Consider the following 19968-nt stretch of genomic DNA (forward strand, 5'->3'; position numbering starts at 1 on the left):
CATTATTATTATTAGTAGTAGTAGTAGTAGTTATCAATAAAACATATTGATTAAATAAAGCTATTTCAATAAAATAAAATAGTTTTAACTCTAGAGGTAGAAACTGTAGCCAATTTTTGAAACCCGCAACCAAACCATTATTTATTTAAATTATTAATTAAATAAAAAAAATATTGTTTTGTATGTACATTTTAGTACAGGGTACATTTATTTTTAATTTTTTATATTTATATTTACTATATTATTAAATTATTTATTATATATAATACAGTACAGTAAATAATAGTATATTTAAAAATTTAGTAATATTTTTTAGTAAAGCAGTATTTTATTAAATTAATTAATAATTATTATTTTAAGTTTAAAAAAACCCGTTTCTAAAACTGAACCGTCAATAAAACCGTTCCCGTATTTAGACGGTTACCCGAACCCCGAACCGTTTCGGTTCCAAACATTTAATATGAACTATTTTTATTTATAATAAGTTGCACTTAAATTATTTTGATTAATATACTGTATATATATATATAATATTTACTAAATTGTGTTAAAGTTTGTAATTTTTTTTTAAAAATAAATAATGTTATTAAACGTTATATTTATGTTATGATTAACATACATATACCCTATTATAGTATAACAGTGTTAGTTAGATAAATATTTTTACAACTAATTATTGACATAGATAAGTTTAAATAAAAAAAATACTGAAAGTTTATTTTCATTATCTATAAATAACTTTATTTAATTTCAATTATATATTGATTCGTATTTTAAACGATATTTGAAATAATGAAAATATAAAAAATTTTATATAAATACTTCATATAAATAAAAAATTTTATTAATTAATTAGAAAAATATGTTTAATTTCAATTTATTATTATCATTACTAGTAGTAGTGATTAGTAGTAGTAATAATGTCAACGCTGTTGATATTAATACAACATCGGGTGTCGTACGCGGACAGACCATTCATATACAGACTAAACTATTGGACGCTAAGATAGATCAATGGTTAGGCATACCATATGCCGAACCACCTGTCGGTGACCTAAGGTTTACATATCCGGTGCCTTACAAACCAAGTAAAGTAAGTTAACACCGGGTGCTATTGTTTTGAAAACTTTGTGTTAAGTTTTTTATATTAAAAAAATACTGTATATTATATTATTTAGGATGTGATCGACGCTACCAAAGCCAAGGACTCGTGTATGCAAACACTATCAGATGTTGACCGCCGTCTATATGGAAACCTGACGCTCAGTGAGGACTGTCTATTCATCAATATATGGAGACAGACACCGCCATCACTTCCACCGACAACAACACATGTGGACAGTTATGATAGCTTGAAACCAGTAATGTTTTGGATATTTGGAGGCGGATTTAGAGGTGGATCAATATTTGCCAAAGTATATAATGGTTCGGCACTGGCAGCACAGGGAGTAGTGGTAGTGTCGGTCAACTATCGGTTGGGACAGTTCGGGTTTATGTACGGTGGGAGTGATGAGGCACCGGGCAATCTCGGTCTATACGATCAACTGTTGGGTCTCCAATGGGTCAGAGATAACATACACAGGTTTGGTGGCGACAAAAATCAGGTAACAATTTTTGGACAGTCAGCCGGCAGTTGGTCAGTAATGTTGCACATACTGTCACCGCTGTCCAAAGGTTTGTTCCGCAGAGCTATTATGGAAAGCGGATCGTTGATGTTGAATAAGGACAGGGATGTGCTCAGTAAAGCGGAGGCACTAAAATCGGCCCATGAAATGGCTGTCCAACTAAATTGTTCAGCCGATGACGACAAATGGCTAAAGTGTTTGCGCGGAGTGTCCGCTCAGGAGTTGGTCAAACAAAACGGTTTGGTAATACTACCGGTATTTGACAGTCCATTTCTGCCATTGCGGGCACAGTTAGCTTTCGAGAAAAATCTATACAATTCAGGTAAAAAAGGGTTTCAAAGTCAAACATTTTTATTGATATTTTTTTTGTTGATAATAAATACCTTTAAATTTATATCGGGTTTATAGATATCGATCTGTTGGCCGGTATAACCGCCAATGAGGGACATCTATTGAAACAAATTTTTTTAAAACAAAATTCAACCGTAACTGTTGAGTCATTCAAACAGGCTGTCCAACAACTCGACAGTATCTATCATAATATGGATGTCAACAAACTAATCGAGTTTTACTTGAAAAATGTCAATCAATCGGATTCGCGTGAAATCAAGAACCGTTTCGGCGAATTGGCCGGCGATCTGGCCCTGAAATGTTCGACCTATTTGTTTGCCAAACAACTGGCCAAACAGCGGCAACCAACTAAACAAAATGTCTACTTCTATGAGCTGACCTATGGTTCCGATTATTTTGGTAGACTAAGTGATTGTAATCCGATATTGGACGGCGTATGCCATGGCGAGGACATACCGTTTGTGTTTGGACTGCCCTATCTGTATCCGGATGGTTATAGTCAGGTGGACATCAATTTTACTCAGTGGACATTGAAATGGTGGACCGATTTTGCTAAAACTGGGTATAAAAATTTAAATAAATAATAATTAAAAATATTAAATAATTATACCTAAGCTTAAACTAAGTTTACTTATATTAATGTATATTATTTTTAGATATTTTAAATATAACCTAAAAATAATAATATCATATTAACTAATTATAAATACCTACATACATAAGCTTATGATATACACTGTTTATACTGTATTTAGTATATTATATTAATATAGTAGTAGTAGTAGTATAACCTACCATAACCTATGGTATAGTGTATATAACATTAGATTAATTTAGTAAATAGTTTTTATAGTAATTGTAAATTATAATTTTTTTTTTAAATAAAATAGTAAAATAATTTTTATTTTATTTTTTATATCTAGTAAATTAGATAGTAATTGGGCTCAAATGGTATCATCCGATAATGTGATCAAGGTAAAAGATTGGAACCCCAGAAACCAGTCCAAAATTATTCAACACGTGTTTGACGACACGTGCGATGGCATATGGAAATCATATTATTTATAAATTTTATTGTTTTTAAATGCATATTAAATAATAAAATATATATATATATATTAAAAAATTTAATTAAAGCAAAATTAGTAGCATTTATTTATTTTTTTCTAAAATAAAAATAATAATTAATATTATATATTATATAAATATTGGTAATAAAAATTTTTGATTTTATCATTAACTTTATCTATGAATTAAAATTAATAATAAACTCATTATTATTTTTCTATAAGGTTTAAAGTATACTTTAGTTTATATTAATTTTGATGATTATTATTTATTTTCCTATTGATTTCAATTGTTATAATTTACCTGTACTTACTTATCACTACACAATATGTAGTATAATATTATTTTGTTATATATTTACTTTATGTTATTTACTCAGTATGTTATGTAACCTATTATTAAGTATTATAAATAAATATATATATACATATAAAGCATTATTATCTAATTTTATAATAATTATATAATATATATTATATTTAAAATTATTTTTTAACTTTCTCATTATTATAGTATTATAAAAAAATAATTGTATAATAAAGTCAGTTTGTTATGCAAATAGATAATTATAAAAAAGTTAATAAAATAAGTAAATAAAATAATATTAATAAAATATCACTTTTTTTATTTTAATAGTATTGTTTAATATTAATCAAAATTATTTGTACATTATATAAGTTAAATATGTATAAATATATACTAAATAGTTTACTAATTTATAATATAGTGATTTTCATTATTTTTAAAAACTGTCCAAAATTATGCAACACGTGTTTGTTTGCAAACACGTGCGATAGGGTATGGAAATCAGATTTTATTTTGTATAAATTTACACAAAAAAAATAAGTTTAAAAATATTTATTAATACTAAATCTTAATTTCAAAAAAAAAATCATTTAGTTTGTTTTTGTCAAGTAAATAATTTATTATATTTTTATAACTAATATTTTGTAATTTAATAAAATAATCATAATTTATTTGATATTATTTTATTTAAGGGTTACTATTGTATATAAAAAAAATAATATTCAACTAATTTTAAAATATTATAATTGTTACAATATGTTATATATTGAACATGTTTTACACTATATTAGTAAAAAATAATAGTAATTATTATGAAATTTTTTATTTAATTATGAATTTTTATTTTCAGCAGTTTGTTATAATTATAAGTATATATATATAACCAGGTGTTATACAATATAATAATTATATATTAGATATAAACTAAGTAATAATAATATACAATTCATCCACTATTTTAAATTTTAAACATCTATAACATTGAAAAGTTAAAAACATATATTAATTAATATTATTAAATTATTTTATTCATAATTAATTAACTTATTTAATCTAAATAATCATATTTTTAATTAAATAATTTATTCAATTAATCAATTAAATTTATAAGATATGAATTTTAATCCAAAAAATAAATAAATAAATTATTATTTATTGTAATATATTATTATTTTTTTTATAAATAAATATGTTTTGTATATATTGTTTATATTCATTATCATTACTACTACTACTACTACTTGTAGTAATTAGTAATAGTCATACTGTAAGTATTGTTGATATTAATACAACATCGGGTGTAGTACGCGGACAGACCATTCATATACAGACTAAACTATTGGACGCTAAGATTGATCAATGGTTAGGCATACCATATGCCGAACCACCTGTCGCTGACCTAAGGTTTACATATCCGGTGCCATACAAACACAGTATAGTAAGCTAACCAGTGCTTGGGGTGTAGAAACTGTTGTAATTAGTTATTTATTATTTAGGATGTGATCGACGCTACCAAAGCCAAGGGCTCATGTATGCAAACACTAACAGACGTTGAGCGCCGTATGTATGGAAACCTGACGTTCAGCGAGGACTGTCTGTTCATCAATATATGGAGACAGACACCACCGACAACAAAACATAGGTACAGTCATAGCAGTCTGAAACCGGTCATGTTTTGGATACATGGAGGGGGACTAACATCGGGATCTATATTTGCCAAGATATACAATGGTTCGGCACTGGCAGCACAGGGAGTAGTGGTAGTGTCGGTCAACTATCGGTTGGGACAGTTCGGGTTTATGTACGGCGCCAGTGATGAGGCACCGGGTAATGTCGGTCTATACGATCAACTGTTGGGTCTCAAATGGGTTAGAGATAACATCCATAGGTTCGGCGGCGATAGAGATCGGGTAACAATTTTCGGACAGTCGGCCGGCAGTGTATCAGTTATGGCGCACATACTGTCGCCACTGTCCAAAGGGTTGTTCCAGAGGGCTATTATGCAAAGCGGATCTGTGATGTTGTTTAAGGACAGTAATGTAATCAGCAAACCGGATGCACTCAAAGTTGCCCGTCTATTGGCAGTTAAGCTAAATTGTTCAGACGATCATCAATGGATAAAGTGTTTGCGTCGAGTCCAGGCCCAGGAGTTGACAAAACTAAACGGTTGGCTACCGTTACCGATATTTGATAGTCCATTGTTGCCTATGCGGGCACAGTTAGCTATTGAAAAAAATCTATACAATTCAGGTAACGGCCTGAACGGCTGAACCATTGATACAATACTACTATTATATATATATATATATTTGTTGATCGGTTATATAGATATTGATCTAATGGCCGGTGTGGTGGCCGACGAAGGAGACGAAACGGTCAAAAAATTATTACCTAATAAATCAAGTATTACCGTAACTGTAGGCGCATTCAAACTTGCCGTTCAACTACTGGATGTCTATCACGGTATTGATATCGACAAAGTATTGGACTATTACTTGAAAAATGTCAATCAATCGGATTCCCGGGCATTAGTTCAACGGTTTAGCGATTTAGCCGGCGATTTCACTATTAAGTGTCCGACCTATTTGTTTGCCAAACAACTGGCCAAACACAACAGCGGCAGCAAACAGGAGGCCAACAACAACAACAATATCTACTTTTATGAGCTGACCTACGGTTCCTCCTATTATAATAGACTAAACGATTGCGATCCTCTAGTGGACGGTGTATGCCATTCAGCTGATATACCGTTTGTGTTTGGACTGCCCTATCTCGACCCGGTTGGCTATAGCCAGGAGGACTACTTACTAACACAATGGACAGTCAAATGGTGGACCGATTTTGCCAAAATTGGGTATAAAAAATTAAAAATAAAAACATTATACCTAAGCTTTAAACTAACTTTACTTATATATTACTGTATATTATTTTTTAGATATTTTTATTAATTTGATTTTTTTTGTTTATTAAAAATTTTTCTATCAGTGTAATGGATAACTATTGGGCTGATATGTTATCGTGCAATGTGACCAGGGTTAAAAATTTGAATCCCCATAATATGACTCAAATCATGCGACACGTGTTTGACGACACGTGCGATGGTGTGTGGAAATCATACTTTTTATAGTAATTTTTTGTTATTAAAAAAATGCTTAACTCACCTATTTTTTAACAAATTTATTTAATTTATTATAAATAAATACTTTTTTTTTATTTATTTAGTTTTTTTGTTATTAAATAGTAAAATAATATATTTATTTATAACAAAATAGAGATTAAAAAAAATATTTTTTTTGTTGTTTTTGTTGAATATAATTACAGTAAATTATATGATATTTATAAATAACTTATAATTTATATTATATACTGTATATATATTTTTTGATTTTATAGAGTAAATAAAAAATAAATATTACAATTAATTTTGTATATTATATTAAACATAATAATATTCAATAATTTATTTAATTAAAACTTTCTTATTATGTATTATTAAAAAAAATTATATTACTTTTTTTATAATTGTTTAATAAAGGCGTTTTATTATGCAAATATAGATAATGAAATTTAGTTAATAATATAACAAATATTATTAAAATAATTATATATATATATTTTTTGTTATTTTAATAGTATTACTTAATAGTATTAATCAATATATAAAGTATTTATAGCATTGTATAAGTTAAGTATGTATGAGACTACAGTATAGTGTACTAATATATATTGATTTTTATTATTATATAATCCCATTTTTTTGCTATAATAAACTATATATATATATAATCAAAAAATTATTGCTAGTAATAAATTTTTAGCCCAATTTATTAACTAATAAAATAATACTATTGATAATAATAATAATACAAAAGTGTTAATGTTATATAATATTCATATACAGTACTTAACTTATTATTGAGCTATTACTGCAGTTTTATTATAACTTTTCAAATAATGTTTTTTATTAATTAAGTTAAGTTAAGTGAAAGTCAAGTTTGAAATTAATTAGAAATATTTTATACAATATATATATATATATATATATATATATATATACTGTATTTAAAGGATATAAACTTTATATTATAAGCTATTGTGATTCAAATAACAAAAATACTAACTAAATATTATTTAGTTGTAATTTGAAGTTTATATTATTATTATTAATTTTAAACATAATCAGTGCATACATAAGCTTTAACTAAAAAATTAAGTATTAAAAAACAAGTATATTAACTATTAATTAATAAATAAACTAAACTAAATAAAATTATGACATACCGTGGCCTGAAAATAATTGTCAACTATTTCCGATTGACGGGAAACCTGTATTTTGGTCACAGTTTTAGCGACAGCAGCCGCAGCAGCTCCGGGTGTAGTGGTGGTGGTGGCGGTGGCAGTGGCAGTGGCCGTAAACCTCATCATCTACTCTGGCGTCTAATGCTATTCATCCTGAACTTCGCGTATGTACTGACCATCAGTGTCCAACATATCGGTCATCTACGCGAGGACATCGAACGTCCAACGAGTGAACTGTTTGAAACTAACGGCACCTGTCGTCTGGTATACGTACTCTACATAACCGGTCGGGTATCCTATTCGGTACAGACATTGTTGATTTGTTTGCACCTATGGCTCCGGGGTGAACGTATACTCCGGTTGTTACAATCGCACGAACATCACTATATAGGTGACAAACAAGAGCGACGTACCGGTGCTTTGGTTACACTGTTAGCGTTCGGTATGTCCGCCTCGACACAACTGGTCTACGATTTATCCGATTATTTGCACTATTTTCGTAAAAATTCATTCAATTTCTATACATTTATTGTAACGCCTGTACTGTATTTTATGTCATTCAATGCCCAATTGATTATCATTGCACTGTTAGCCTACAAAAGTCGACTAATTAGCCAACAGTTTCGCTATTTGCGATCAAATGTCGAGCACTTGCATATCGGTAATGTCTATACGTTTTGTGTCGATATTTGTCTATTTGTTAAACGCTTTGATCGGCTAATCTCACAGTATTTGCTAACTGTTTTGCTAATCAATAGCGTACGCTGTGTGTCGGCACTGTGTGTCCTATTTTTAGGTAACTCAGCCATCAAACTGTATATATATGCCTCACTGGTTGAAACGGTTACCGTATTGATGACATTGACATTTATATGCGATATAATACCCAACAGTTATCGTGAGTTTGTATTTGATTTGCAAATTAAATACCGAAGCAAAGGTATGATGACTACTACTACTACTAGTAATACTACAGTAGTTGCAGTCAATGGTGCAGTTATGACACAGTCATCATCATCATCACCGGCCAGTGGTTATCAGACATCCGCTGCCATCGACAATACAAACCTAATACTATTGATGAAAGCCATGACCCGTGATATGTGTTTTACGGCATTTAATTTGTATGCAATCAATAGGCAAACATTGATAACATGTTTATCATTGATACTATCCTATGCTGTAATACTTATACAAACTAATAATAGTAATTATATTAATAATAATAATAATGGTTAATGATTTAGTATTGATATTTATTTTTAAGTTATAACTATAATAACCTATTGTGTTAATTAAAATATCTATATATTACATTATTTATTTAGTAATGTACAATTTTAAATATTTAATGTATTTTTTATAAAAAAAAATAATACATTAATTTTTAAACTAATTATATAATTTTTGTTTTGTGTCTTTAATTATATTAACATTTAAAATAAAATTATGTCTATAAAAAAATAAAGTCAAAATTTATTTATTTTGAAAAAAATTCTAATTAAATACAGTACATATCTGTATTAAAATATAGATATTTTTAAAAAAAAATATTTATTGTTAAAATTAAAAAATAATTAAAAAATTTTAATTAAAAAATAATTACAACAATACTGTATATGCATACGACATATACATCCGTATCATAAGTGCTAACAGATATAGAGGACAAGGAGGAAAGTTGTTTATAAATCCATTGCACCCACATATACTATATATGATAGCACACATACCTTACTTATACAAACATCAGGTGCACGCCAGGGACAGACAGATAGACACAGCCGACCGATCGATCGGACACTATGGCAAACAATGATAATAATAATAATAATACTGCCCAACAATTGGCTGAAATACGCCTACGGCTGACCGAACTCCAGAGTATAATACATGGACCTAACCAGCCGGTCAGCGATGACCAGCTTCGGGATGTAGAGACCGGGTTGTCGGAACTGGAACATCGATTGCGCTACGAAATCCTACCGACCAGACGCTGGGAATGGGATTGGCTGGCGATTGAAGTGGAAAAACTGAAACGACAGGTACACTATAGACTCGAGGGTATGTCCGATGAGGATGTATTTGTTGCCGATATGCAAGAAGCTGTTAAATTGGCCGATTTTGCCGACTCGATGTTTACCGAAATCATCAGTCAGGAGATACCGCCCGATGATGTCATTGATATAACACAGTTTCGTACACAATTGGCTCATGTTACATGGTTAGAGGACCAGGAGGGGGAGGACCAGGAGCAGGAGCAGCAGCTGCAGTTGAGGGAAGCACCGGTAGATGTTTGGCCAGTAGATTATTCGTTCAGACAGATTGAACAAAATCCAGGACACCCGCCCACCCAGGACGAATGGTTTAGCTGGTTGCAGGTGCCCACTGACCCGAATCAACCGCCCAGTCCCTATTCGGTTGGCCAACACAATCTGATACTATGGTTCAGGCGTTTAGGTGGTCCACCACTACAGGCGGTCGACCCGGTAAACGGTGAGTTAGATTACCGACAAACCAGATTCAGTGTCTATACTAATATACAATTGCTACCAAGGCGCTGGATGCTACCATGGGATAACAATGCCCAGTGCCAGGCACCGGTATGGTTTCAGGGACCACGCGTTCATGTAATGACCCAAACACTGTACGACCGTCTGGATCCGGCTATCGATACGTTGGACGAGTTTATTCAGCAACAGTACAACGATTTGAATCTAGCGCTGGGTATTGTCGATCTGAATTGGCGTCGATTTAGGCAAACATTTACCGACCGTCCCCTACTTGACCATCACCGACAACAGTATCAGCAGGTTATGGATCATTTGTTGCGGATCAGGGATCGTATACGCGATGAAGGCCGTGAAGCTATTGCCGATATTGAAGACCGATTGGTTATGTTTACGACACCGGGCGGCGGCGGTCTAATCATTGGAAGTTAGCCCACCCCAGCCATCCAGGAAAGTGAGGACCGGGATCACACACACACACACACAGAATAGGACAGGTAGGATAGGTATGTGCGCAACACCAAACACAATAATACTGTATATATATAACCGTATAAATAGTTATAAACCAAATCTAGTAGTAGTACTTGTAGTTAATTTTTTTCAAAAAATATGAAACAAAAGTTAGTTAAAAAAAAGTTAGTTTTAATACAAATGTTTGTTTGTTTTAATTAATTGGTAATTAATTTAGTTGTTAGTAATATGTTTTATACAAAACATATTTATTTTTATTTGGACAGATAGATAGGCCGTACCTATAAAAAAAATATTACAAATTTAGTTATCTCTCTCTCTCTCTCTCTCTCTCTCTCTCTCTCTCTCTCTCTCTCTCTCTCTCTCTCTTATATCTATTAGAAAAAAATTAAACTAAAATTTTTCAGAAAAAAAAATTAATTTTAAAAATTCAAACAACAATCACAATTTTAAACAACACTAACAATAGTTAGATTAATACAGTTAAAGCACAGTTACCAGCAAAAAGTGTGTGAATCAACAAAAAGCGACAACAATAATAAGGGAAAGGTAGGAATATAGTTAACCCACCCCCGTCCTAAATAATAACATCCAGGTGCACACACATAGACACACACACACACACATACAATGGCAATGAGCAATGCGGACAAACTTTTCCAAATACGGAACCGTATGGCCCAAATGCGCCAACAGATAGAGGCGCCCAATCCTACTGACCAGCAGCTAAAGGATGCAATGTCCGTATTGGATGTACTCGACAGACGACTTCGATGGGAAATAGGCGGCGCCCGGATGTGGGAATCGCTTTGGGCCGAACTCGAGTGCGCCCGACTGCAACGGGAGGCCCAGAATCGGCTGAACGGCGCCACACCGGCCGAACTGTTTGACTACGATCTGGAGGATGCAACCGATTTTGCGGCCAATACCGATCTGGATCTGTACCGGACATTGATGGAAGCTCAGGTACCCGACGATATACTCGATATAACCCTATTTCGGACACAACAAATTTATCGGCCATGGATCCTGTCCGAGGGGTATCACGATCAGAATAGACTGGTAAATGTATGGCCAATCAGTCCCGCCGATCGTCGTATCGAAGATGATTCGGGTGACGAATGGTTTAGTTTGTGTCGTATACCTACCGATCCCAGTCGACCGCCCGGTACGCTATCGCTACACAACGAAAACTTCTATTGCCTATGGTTTAGACGTATTGGTGGCGGTGCTGGCGGTAGTAGTAGTAGTAGTAGTGACCAACACATTGGCGTAGATTCCGATGACGATATAGACTATTCGCAGTCAATTTTTGCCGTCTATGCAAATGTCTATCCATCCGCCCAGTTAGGTCAGCGTGCTCCGGCACCGTTGGATAACAATCATATGGTACAGGCACCGGTATGGTTTACCGGACCCCGTGTCCATTTGCTAACCCTTCAACATTACAAACAATTAGCTAAGTCGTTGGACAATATTGAACTGTTTGATCGGGAACTATGGGACACTAGTAATTCAGTATTGGCTGCCCTGGACTTGAGTTGGCGTATATGGAGACAACAGCTAACTGATCCACTAGAGCGACAACAAGCCGAACACGGCTACAGGCAGACACTCGATACAGTACTTCAAGTACGCGATCGGGTTAGGGATGAATGTCAGGCAGCACTGGCCCATATTAGACCCCGATTGGCTATGTTTACGACACCGGGTGGCGGCGGTCTAATTCTAGAACAATAGGACAGTAATAAAAAATATTAATAATAAGGACAGTAAGGAACGGTAGGTAGGTATGGGGTCAACCCTCTATTACCCCCACCCCACCCCACACACACACACACAAAACCGTATGTATAGTAAACAAACCTAATAATAACAACAAAATCAATAGTAAATTAGTAATACCTGTAAGTATAGAGTAATATTAGAGTAAAGTTTTGAAACATACATTGAAAATAATGTTTAGTTTTTTAAATTATTTATTAATTTAGTTATATTTTTATGTTTGTATCAATATAATTGAGCACTGGTATGTAGAAGTGATTGAGATAATGATAGGTTGGTTTGTTTGTTTTTTCGGTTATTTATCAAATAATTATATAAAGTTAGTGTTACTACTATTAAATAATTAAAATAATTTTTATTTTTAAATTTTTTTTAACAACAATGTCAAGTCAATAGCCAATCAATTGACATCATTGACTCTATGAGGGACAGACAGGTAATACTGAGCCCATAAACACACACACACAGACACACAAGTGAGGGGTCAAAGTTAGGTCATCGACCAATCAATCAATCGGATCAGTCCAGGAATATGTCCAGAATTAATGCCCAAATAGTGATTGGCATCCGAAATCAATTGGCCCACTATAGGGGCCGGTTGGCTGGCAATCCTAGTCGACAGCAACTGCAGGAAATCCTACAAAATCTACAACTGTTGCGCCAACGTATCGAACCGCTTGTCGCCGACAGGCGCTGGGAGGCGCTGGAAGTTAGTCGCGAGTTGGATCAGCTACGCAATCAAGTAGTCCAGCGAAACTATGGCCAACGACCGCCGACTGGACACGAAACCTATGAGGAACAGCTGGAAACGGCTGTCCAATTGGCCGATTTGTTGGGCGAACAGTTCGACGATATGCTGGCCAGTGTACAGTCTAGTCGTATGCAATTGCGTACAATTGATTTGACCGGTGAAGGTAGATATTGGCTGCCATTGTACGGCTGGAATCCGTCGGTATCGATAACACTGACCCGATATCGTCAGGAGGTGTCGGATTTTTTCGGGTCGGAACAAGTGGGTCCGGACGGTGGCCAATGGTTTTGCCAGATTAGTTATCCGCAACCGTTTAGCCAGGAAGCTAAGCAGGCATTGGACAGGCATAGGGCCTGGGAGGAAGCTGAAAATGTAATCTGGTACGACCGGCGACAGCCTAAACATAAGCCACAGTTTTTCTGGTTTCGACAGCTACCTGGCCAGTCGGGCAATGATGATGAACAACAACAACAACATCGGTACCAGTGCTGGTGGAATCTACACGAACCGTGGACTAATAGGGGACTGATACCCGATCATCAAGCACCTGTATGGTTTAGGGGACCGGAAATCCAAATCGGATCCCTACAGCACTACAATCGATTGGCCGCAGCCATAACCCGATTGGTTGACATGAGTCGCCAATGTCTGGATGAACTAAACGAATCGTTGGCAACGGTTGACTTAGGTTGGCGTCTGTATAGGCAACAGTTGACAAGAGCTACAGGAGCCGCCACTGCTGCCAATAAAGCAGCACCCGATAGTAACCTACAACAGTCCGAACAAAGGTATCGGGATGTTATGAATAGGTTGATGACCGTACGCGACCGTATACGCCGACAGTGTCAGGAATTTTGCGATTCAGGTCATCAACAGCTGAGACTGTTTAACACACCGGGAGGCGGCGGTCTAATACTTGAATGATAGGACAGACAGACAGACACATACACACACACACATACATAAAGACAGGGGGACGGGTAGCGGACAGGGTATGTAAGTATTTTTGTTTTAGGTTTAAACACACACACAGTGTATAGTATAATATGTTTTAGTAGAAAATTTTGAGTTTTATTTTTGGTTGTTTGGTTGTGTGGGTGATGTATGCATTTGATTAATAAAAAAAACACTGTAATATATTGATTGATATTTTTTTGTTGGTTTAATTATGTTTTAATCAATCAAACAATTAAATTAGTTGTTGGATAAAAAAAATTGAATCAAATTTTTTGGTAAAATTGGTATGACTTTTGTTAAATATTTTTATCTATCGATTGATTGATTGATTTTGTTTGGATAGATAGATAGGCCGTACCTTTAAAAAAAATATTACTAATTTAATTAATCTCTCTCTCTCTCTCTCTCTCTCCCTCTCTCTCTCTCTCTCTCTCTCTCTCTCTCTCTCTCTCTCTCTCTCTCTCTCTGACCTCTATATCTAAACAATACATATAAAAAAATGTAAAAACACAACAATTGATTTTTATCTTTAAACAATACAAACAAAAAATATTTTTAATTAAAATTTAAAAAAAACAGATCAAACAAACACATCCCCCACACAGGGAAAGTTAGGTCACAAACAATCCCCATTGAAAAAAAACAATCGGATCAGCCGTTTACAGTATTAGACTGACAATACAATACAATACAAGAACCAGAAGATACCGACAACAACAACAACAAAATGTCCAGAATTAATGCCGCAATAGTGTTTGGCATACGAAAACAGTTGGCCCTCTATAGGGAACAGTTGGCCACTGGCAATCCAGATCCCGGACAATTGGTAGCTATTAGAGAAAAACTGACACAACTGACCGAACGAATTCAGCCGCTAATTGCCGAAAGACGTTGGGAAGCCCAGGAGGTTAGCCGGGAATTGGATGAGCTGGCCAGACAAGTTCAATACCGAATCATGGGCCGAGACAGTCGTGCGCGCGATGCTTCAATCGGCAGCATAAATGTCCTGCTAAACGGTGCTAACCAAAATGCAACGATATACTATCAATTAGCGATACCGCTTATTGATCGTGTACGGGCCAGTCGTATGAATTTACAGACAATAAACTTAACCCAAGATGGTGGCCGCTATTGGTTTCCATTGATAACCGGTACCGATGAACTGGTACCGATTACGTTGACTGTGCACCGACAGGACCTGCGTATAGCCAGTCATCTAGGATCGGAAAATATCTGCCATCAAGATGGCGGCCAATGGTTTAGCCATATTGGTTTGCCGGCGCCGATGAGCCATACCAGCCGACAGGCAATGACCGACAACTGGAATCGTGAGATCAATGACGAAGTACCCACTTATTACCGTCGGCCGACTGGACGATCCAGACCACAGTTTCTATGGTTTAGCCGACTGCCTGCTGCTGCTGCTGGCGGCGGACAACAATATCGCTACCAATGCTGGCTAAATCGTGACCAACCGTGGACCAATTTCGGACGGCTACAACAGTCGGCACCTGTATGGTACAATGATGGACCAGTAGTACAGGTAGGCCTACTCGAAGAATATGACCAATTGGTCGAATCAGTGAACCAATTGGCCGATTACTGTCGTACGCATATCGACCTGCTGAACGAATTGTTGGCCAAAATTGATCTCGCCTATCGTATCCAGAGGCAACAGTTGCCGGCTGATCAGCGACAACTGCTCGAGCAAAAGTATCGTGAGGTAATGGCCCGATTGTTGGCCGTACGCAATCATTTACGGGATCAATATCGGACCCTGAACGACAGTGCCCAACAACAGCTCCGGTTGTTTAGTACGCCCGGTGCTGGCGGTCTATTGATTTGTAGATATTAAAATAGATTGTTTATTCAATTTTGACTGAAATAACCATCTGGTTATTTCAGCCAAAATTAACTTATGATAAACATCGCATACCATTCCGATAAGGAATGGTATGTGAAATATAAATAAGAAATAGGCATCACATCCAATAGGATGTGATGCTGATAGGCGACTAAAAGTCGCACCCAACCCTACTAGACATTGACAAAACTAGTTGTCAATGGCATCAGAGAGCAGAGTGCGAAAAAGACTATGTATTAATAGAGTTGAAAATAATTGAAAATAAAGTAAAGAAAGAAAAGTATATGAAAAGTAATGAAATAATTTATAAGATAGTGATTGAAATAATAATAAGTGATAAAATAAAAGTAATATAAGAAACAGTGAAAAGGGAGGAAAGAGGACAACACTCGGGAGGACAACACACACTCGGGAGGACAACACACACTCGGGAGGAGGACAACACACTCGGGAGGACAACACACTCGGGAGGACAACACACTCGGGAGGACAACACACACACCCACACACACAACAACACACTCGGGAGGACAACACACACTCGGAGGACAACACACACTCGGAGGACGACACACACTCGGAGGACAACACACACACCCACACACACACACACACACACTCGGAGGACAACACACACACCCACACACTCACAACACACACACTCGGGAGGACAACACACACACACACACACACACTCGGAGGACAACACACACTCGGAGGACAACACACACTCGGAGGACAACACACACACACACACACACACTCGGAGGACGACACACACTCGGAGGACAACACACACACCCACACACACACACACACACACTCGGAGGACAACACACACTAGGAGGACAACACACACACACACACACACACTCGGAGGACAACACACACTCGGAGGACAACACACACTCGGAGGACAACACACACACACACACACACACTCGGAGGACGACACACACTCGGAGGACAACACACACACACACACACACTCGGAGGACAACACACACTCGGAGGACGACACACACTCGGAGGACAACACACCCACACACACACACACACACACACTCGGAGGACAACACACACTAGGAGGACGACACACACACACACACACACACACACTCACAACACACACACTCGGAGGACAACACACACACACAACACACACTCGGAGGACAACACACACTCGGAGGACAACACACACACACACACACACACACACTCGGAGGACGACACACACTCGGAGGACAACACACACACACACACACACACACACACACACTCGGAGGACAACACACACTAGGAGGACRACACACACTCGGAGGACAACACACACACCCACACACTCACAACACACACTCGGGAGGACACACACACACACACACACACACTCGGGAGGACACACACACACTCGGGAGGACACAACACACACTCGGGAGGACACACACACACTCGGGAGGACACACACACACACACACACACACTCGAGGAGGACACACACACTCGGGAGGACACACACACACTCGGGAGGACACACATTCACTCGGGAGGACACACATTCACTCGGGAGGACACACACACACACACACACTCGGGAGGACACACACACACACACACACACACTCGGGAGGACACACACACACTCGGGAGGGGAGGACAACACACACACACACACACACACACTCGGGGGAGGACACACACACACTCGGGAGGAGGACACACACACTCGGGAGGACACACATCGGAGGACAACACACACCCAGGACACACACACTCGGGAGGACACACACACACTCGGGGGAGGACACACACACTCGGGAGGACACACATTCACTCGGGAGGACACACACACACTCGGGAGGACACACACACACCCACGGGAGGACACACACACTCGGGAGGACACACACACACACACACGGTGATTATGATTGTAAAACACTTAGTATTTTATATGTAGTAGCACGCCTGAAGGTGCACCACCCAATCCATAATTATTATTTTATGTAGTATTTAACTATAAGTTTCAGTAGCCAATCAATAATTATTCTTTTGTAGTACACGCTATTAGTTTCAGACCAATCAATATTTACATTTATGTAGTGTCTCATTATAAGTTTCAGTAGCCAATCAATAATTATTCTTTTGTAGTAGCACGCTATTAGTTTCAGACGCCAATCAATATTTACATTTATGTAGTGTCTCATTATAAGTTTCAGTAGCCAATCAATAATTATTTTTTTGTAGTAGCACGCTATTAGTTTCAGACGCCAATCAATATTTACATTTATGTAGTGTCTCACTATAAGTTTCAGTAGCCAATCAATGATTATTCTTTGTAGTAGCACGCTATTAGTTTCAGACGCCAATCAATAATTACATTTATGTAGTATCTCACTATAAGTTTCAGTAGCCAATCAATAATTATTTCTCGTAGTAGCACGCTATAAATTTCATATGCCAATCAATAATTATTTTTAGGTAGTTGTACGCTAGAAATTTCTGAGATTACTTAATAACTTGTTATGAATCCTATTAGACCGTTACATAGGGACTATTTTCAGAAGTAGGGGATATTAAATTCCCTAAAAGCCCCACATTTGTTTTGTTTGATTTTCATTAAATTATGATTTCTTTAATTTTTATTTATTTGATTTAAATGTATTTTGCTTTTGTATTGTTTTTTATTTGCTTCCCTCGACTGACCCGGGCAGTGTTGCCCTGGGCCGGGTGCGTAGTCCCGGTGGCCGAGGCGTATCCGAAACAAAAAACCTATCCTTTTATTTTATGTTTTTATTTTTTTTTGTATTGATTTAACAATTTTTTTTAATTTTTTTTATAAAGTATATGTAATCGTGAATTATGAACGGCCGTAGTAGTTCACTTTTGATTTACTTGTCATTTATTAATCTAAAACACTTGAGTATAAGTTGCTCAATAGAAACAAACCATTCCATGATTTAATTTTATTATCCTATCAATCAAGTTATTTAACCGGTTTATTACAATTATTTTATTAATTTAATTTTAGTATAAGTCCTAGTGGTATACAGTTGTTGATTTTGGGCTATAATTTCACAGATAATTTATAATGTATAAGACTATAYTACTAGAAGGGAATATAGGGTCRGGAAAGACAACTTTTAGTAATTATTTAAAACAGTCTCAAATAGCAAATAGACTTTCAATACATAATGAACCTATAGATAGGTGGAGAGACTTGAATGGCCTCAACCTATTAAAGGCCTATTATAAGAAACCCAATAAGAGAGCATTTCTATTTGAGAGTTATGTTACACTTACAATGATTGACCATCACMGAGCATTGCCGTGTAATGGTACTGATATTAAGGTTATGGAGCGATCGTATTTCTCCGCAATTCGTGTATTTAAACCCACACTAGTTGACCAACACCTCATGTCTAATTATGAAAGCGAGGTTTTTGATGCCATAACTAATGAACAGTTATCCCAATATGCGGATGCCCTGAAGTACGATCTGGTAGTTTATATTGAAACACCTTTAGATATGATAACAAACAATATATATTGTCGGGCACGGGAAGAGGAAAGTGGTCACATTCGCGTCCCTTACCTCCTTGAGCTTAATCATTATTATAATCAATGGCTAGAAAACCTACCCGATAGTATTCCGGTTATAAAGGTTATGAATAACTCTACTAGAAAACACTTAGAGTTTATGACACCCACATACGTTGAGTCCATTGTGAAAGCACTTGACATTTAGAAGGTTGTGGGTAGGCGACCCGTGTGATGGCACCGCTGGGCGCCCGCTTCACAGCTTATAAATGTTTGATGTTATCTATATGTTTGTATTGTTTTAATATTTTGGTTTTATGTACTGTCAATAATACTCAATAACTATAAGATATACTTAGGTGTTTTCGGTGCAGTCGAAGCCGGTCACCCGATGTTATATCTAATATTTTATGCTTTAATAGCTTTTATGTTAACATATAT

At 36.0% G+C, this 19968-nt stretch overlaps 3 protein-coding genes across 3 annotated transcripts; all 3 read left to right on the top strand.

The window, feature by feature from the left end:
* The first annotated feature begins 849 nt into the window (after nucleotides 1–849).
* On the top strand, nucleotides 850–3077 carry LOC128960609 (acetylcholinesterase-like). The gene is made up of 4 exons (XM_054306730.1): nucleotides 850–1093; nucleotides 1179–1947; nucleotides 2034–2538; nucleotides 2900–3077. The coding sequence occupies exons 1-4, from the start codon at nucleotides 863–865 to the stop codon at nucleotides 3042–3044; spliced, it is 1650 nt and encodes a 549-aa protein (XP_054162705.1). The 5' UTR covers nucleotides 850–862; the 3' UTR covers nucleotides 3045–3077.
* Nucleotides 3078–4882: 1805 nt separating this feature from the next.
* LOC128959614 (cholinesterase 1-like) lies at nucleotides 4883–5620 on the top strand. The gene has a single exon (XM_054305608.1). The coding sequence runs from the start codon at nucleotides 4883–4885 to the stop codon at nucleotides 5618–5620; it is 738 nt and encodes a 245-aa protein (XP_054161583.1).
* Nucleotides 5621–19078: 13458 nt separating this feature from the next.
* LOC128959617 (deoxynucleoside kinase-like) lies at nucleotides 19079–19735 on the top strand. The gene has a single exon (XM_054305610.1). It carries the CDS (start codon nucleotides 19079–19081, stop codon nucleotides 19733–19735), a length of 657 nt encoding a protein of 218 aa, XP_054161585.1.
* The last annotated feature ends 233 nt before the right edge of the window (nucleotides 19736–19968 follow it).

This window comes from Oppia nitens, unplaced genomic scaffold, assembly GCF_028296485.1.
Source record: "Oppia nitens isolate AA-2021 unplaced genomic scaffold, nextdenovo-longstitch-racon4-pilon3 scaffold4_pilon_pilon_pilon, whole genome shotgun sequence".
Lineage (NCBI taxonomy): Eukaryota > Metazoa > Arthropoda > Arachnida > Sarcoptiformes > Oppiidae > Oppia > Oppia nitens.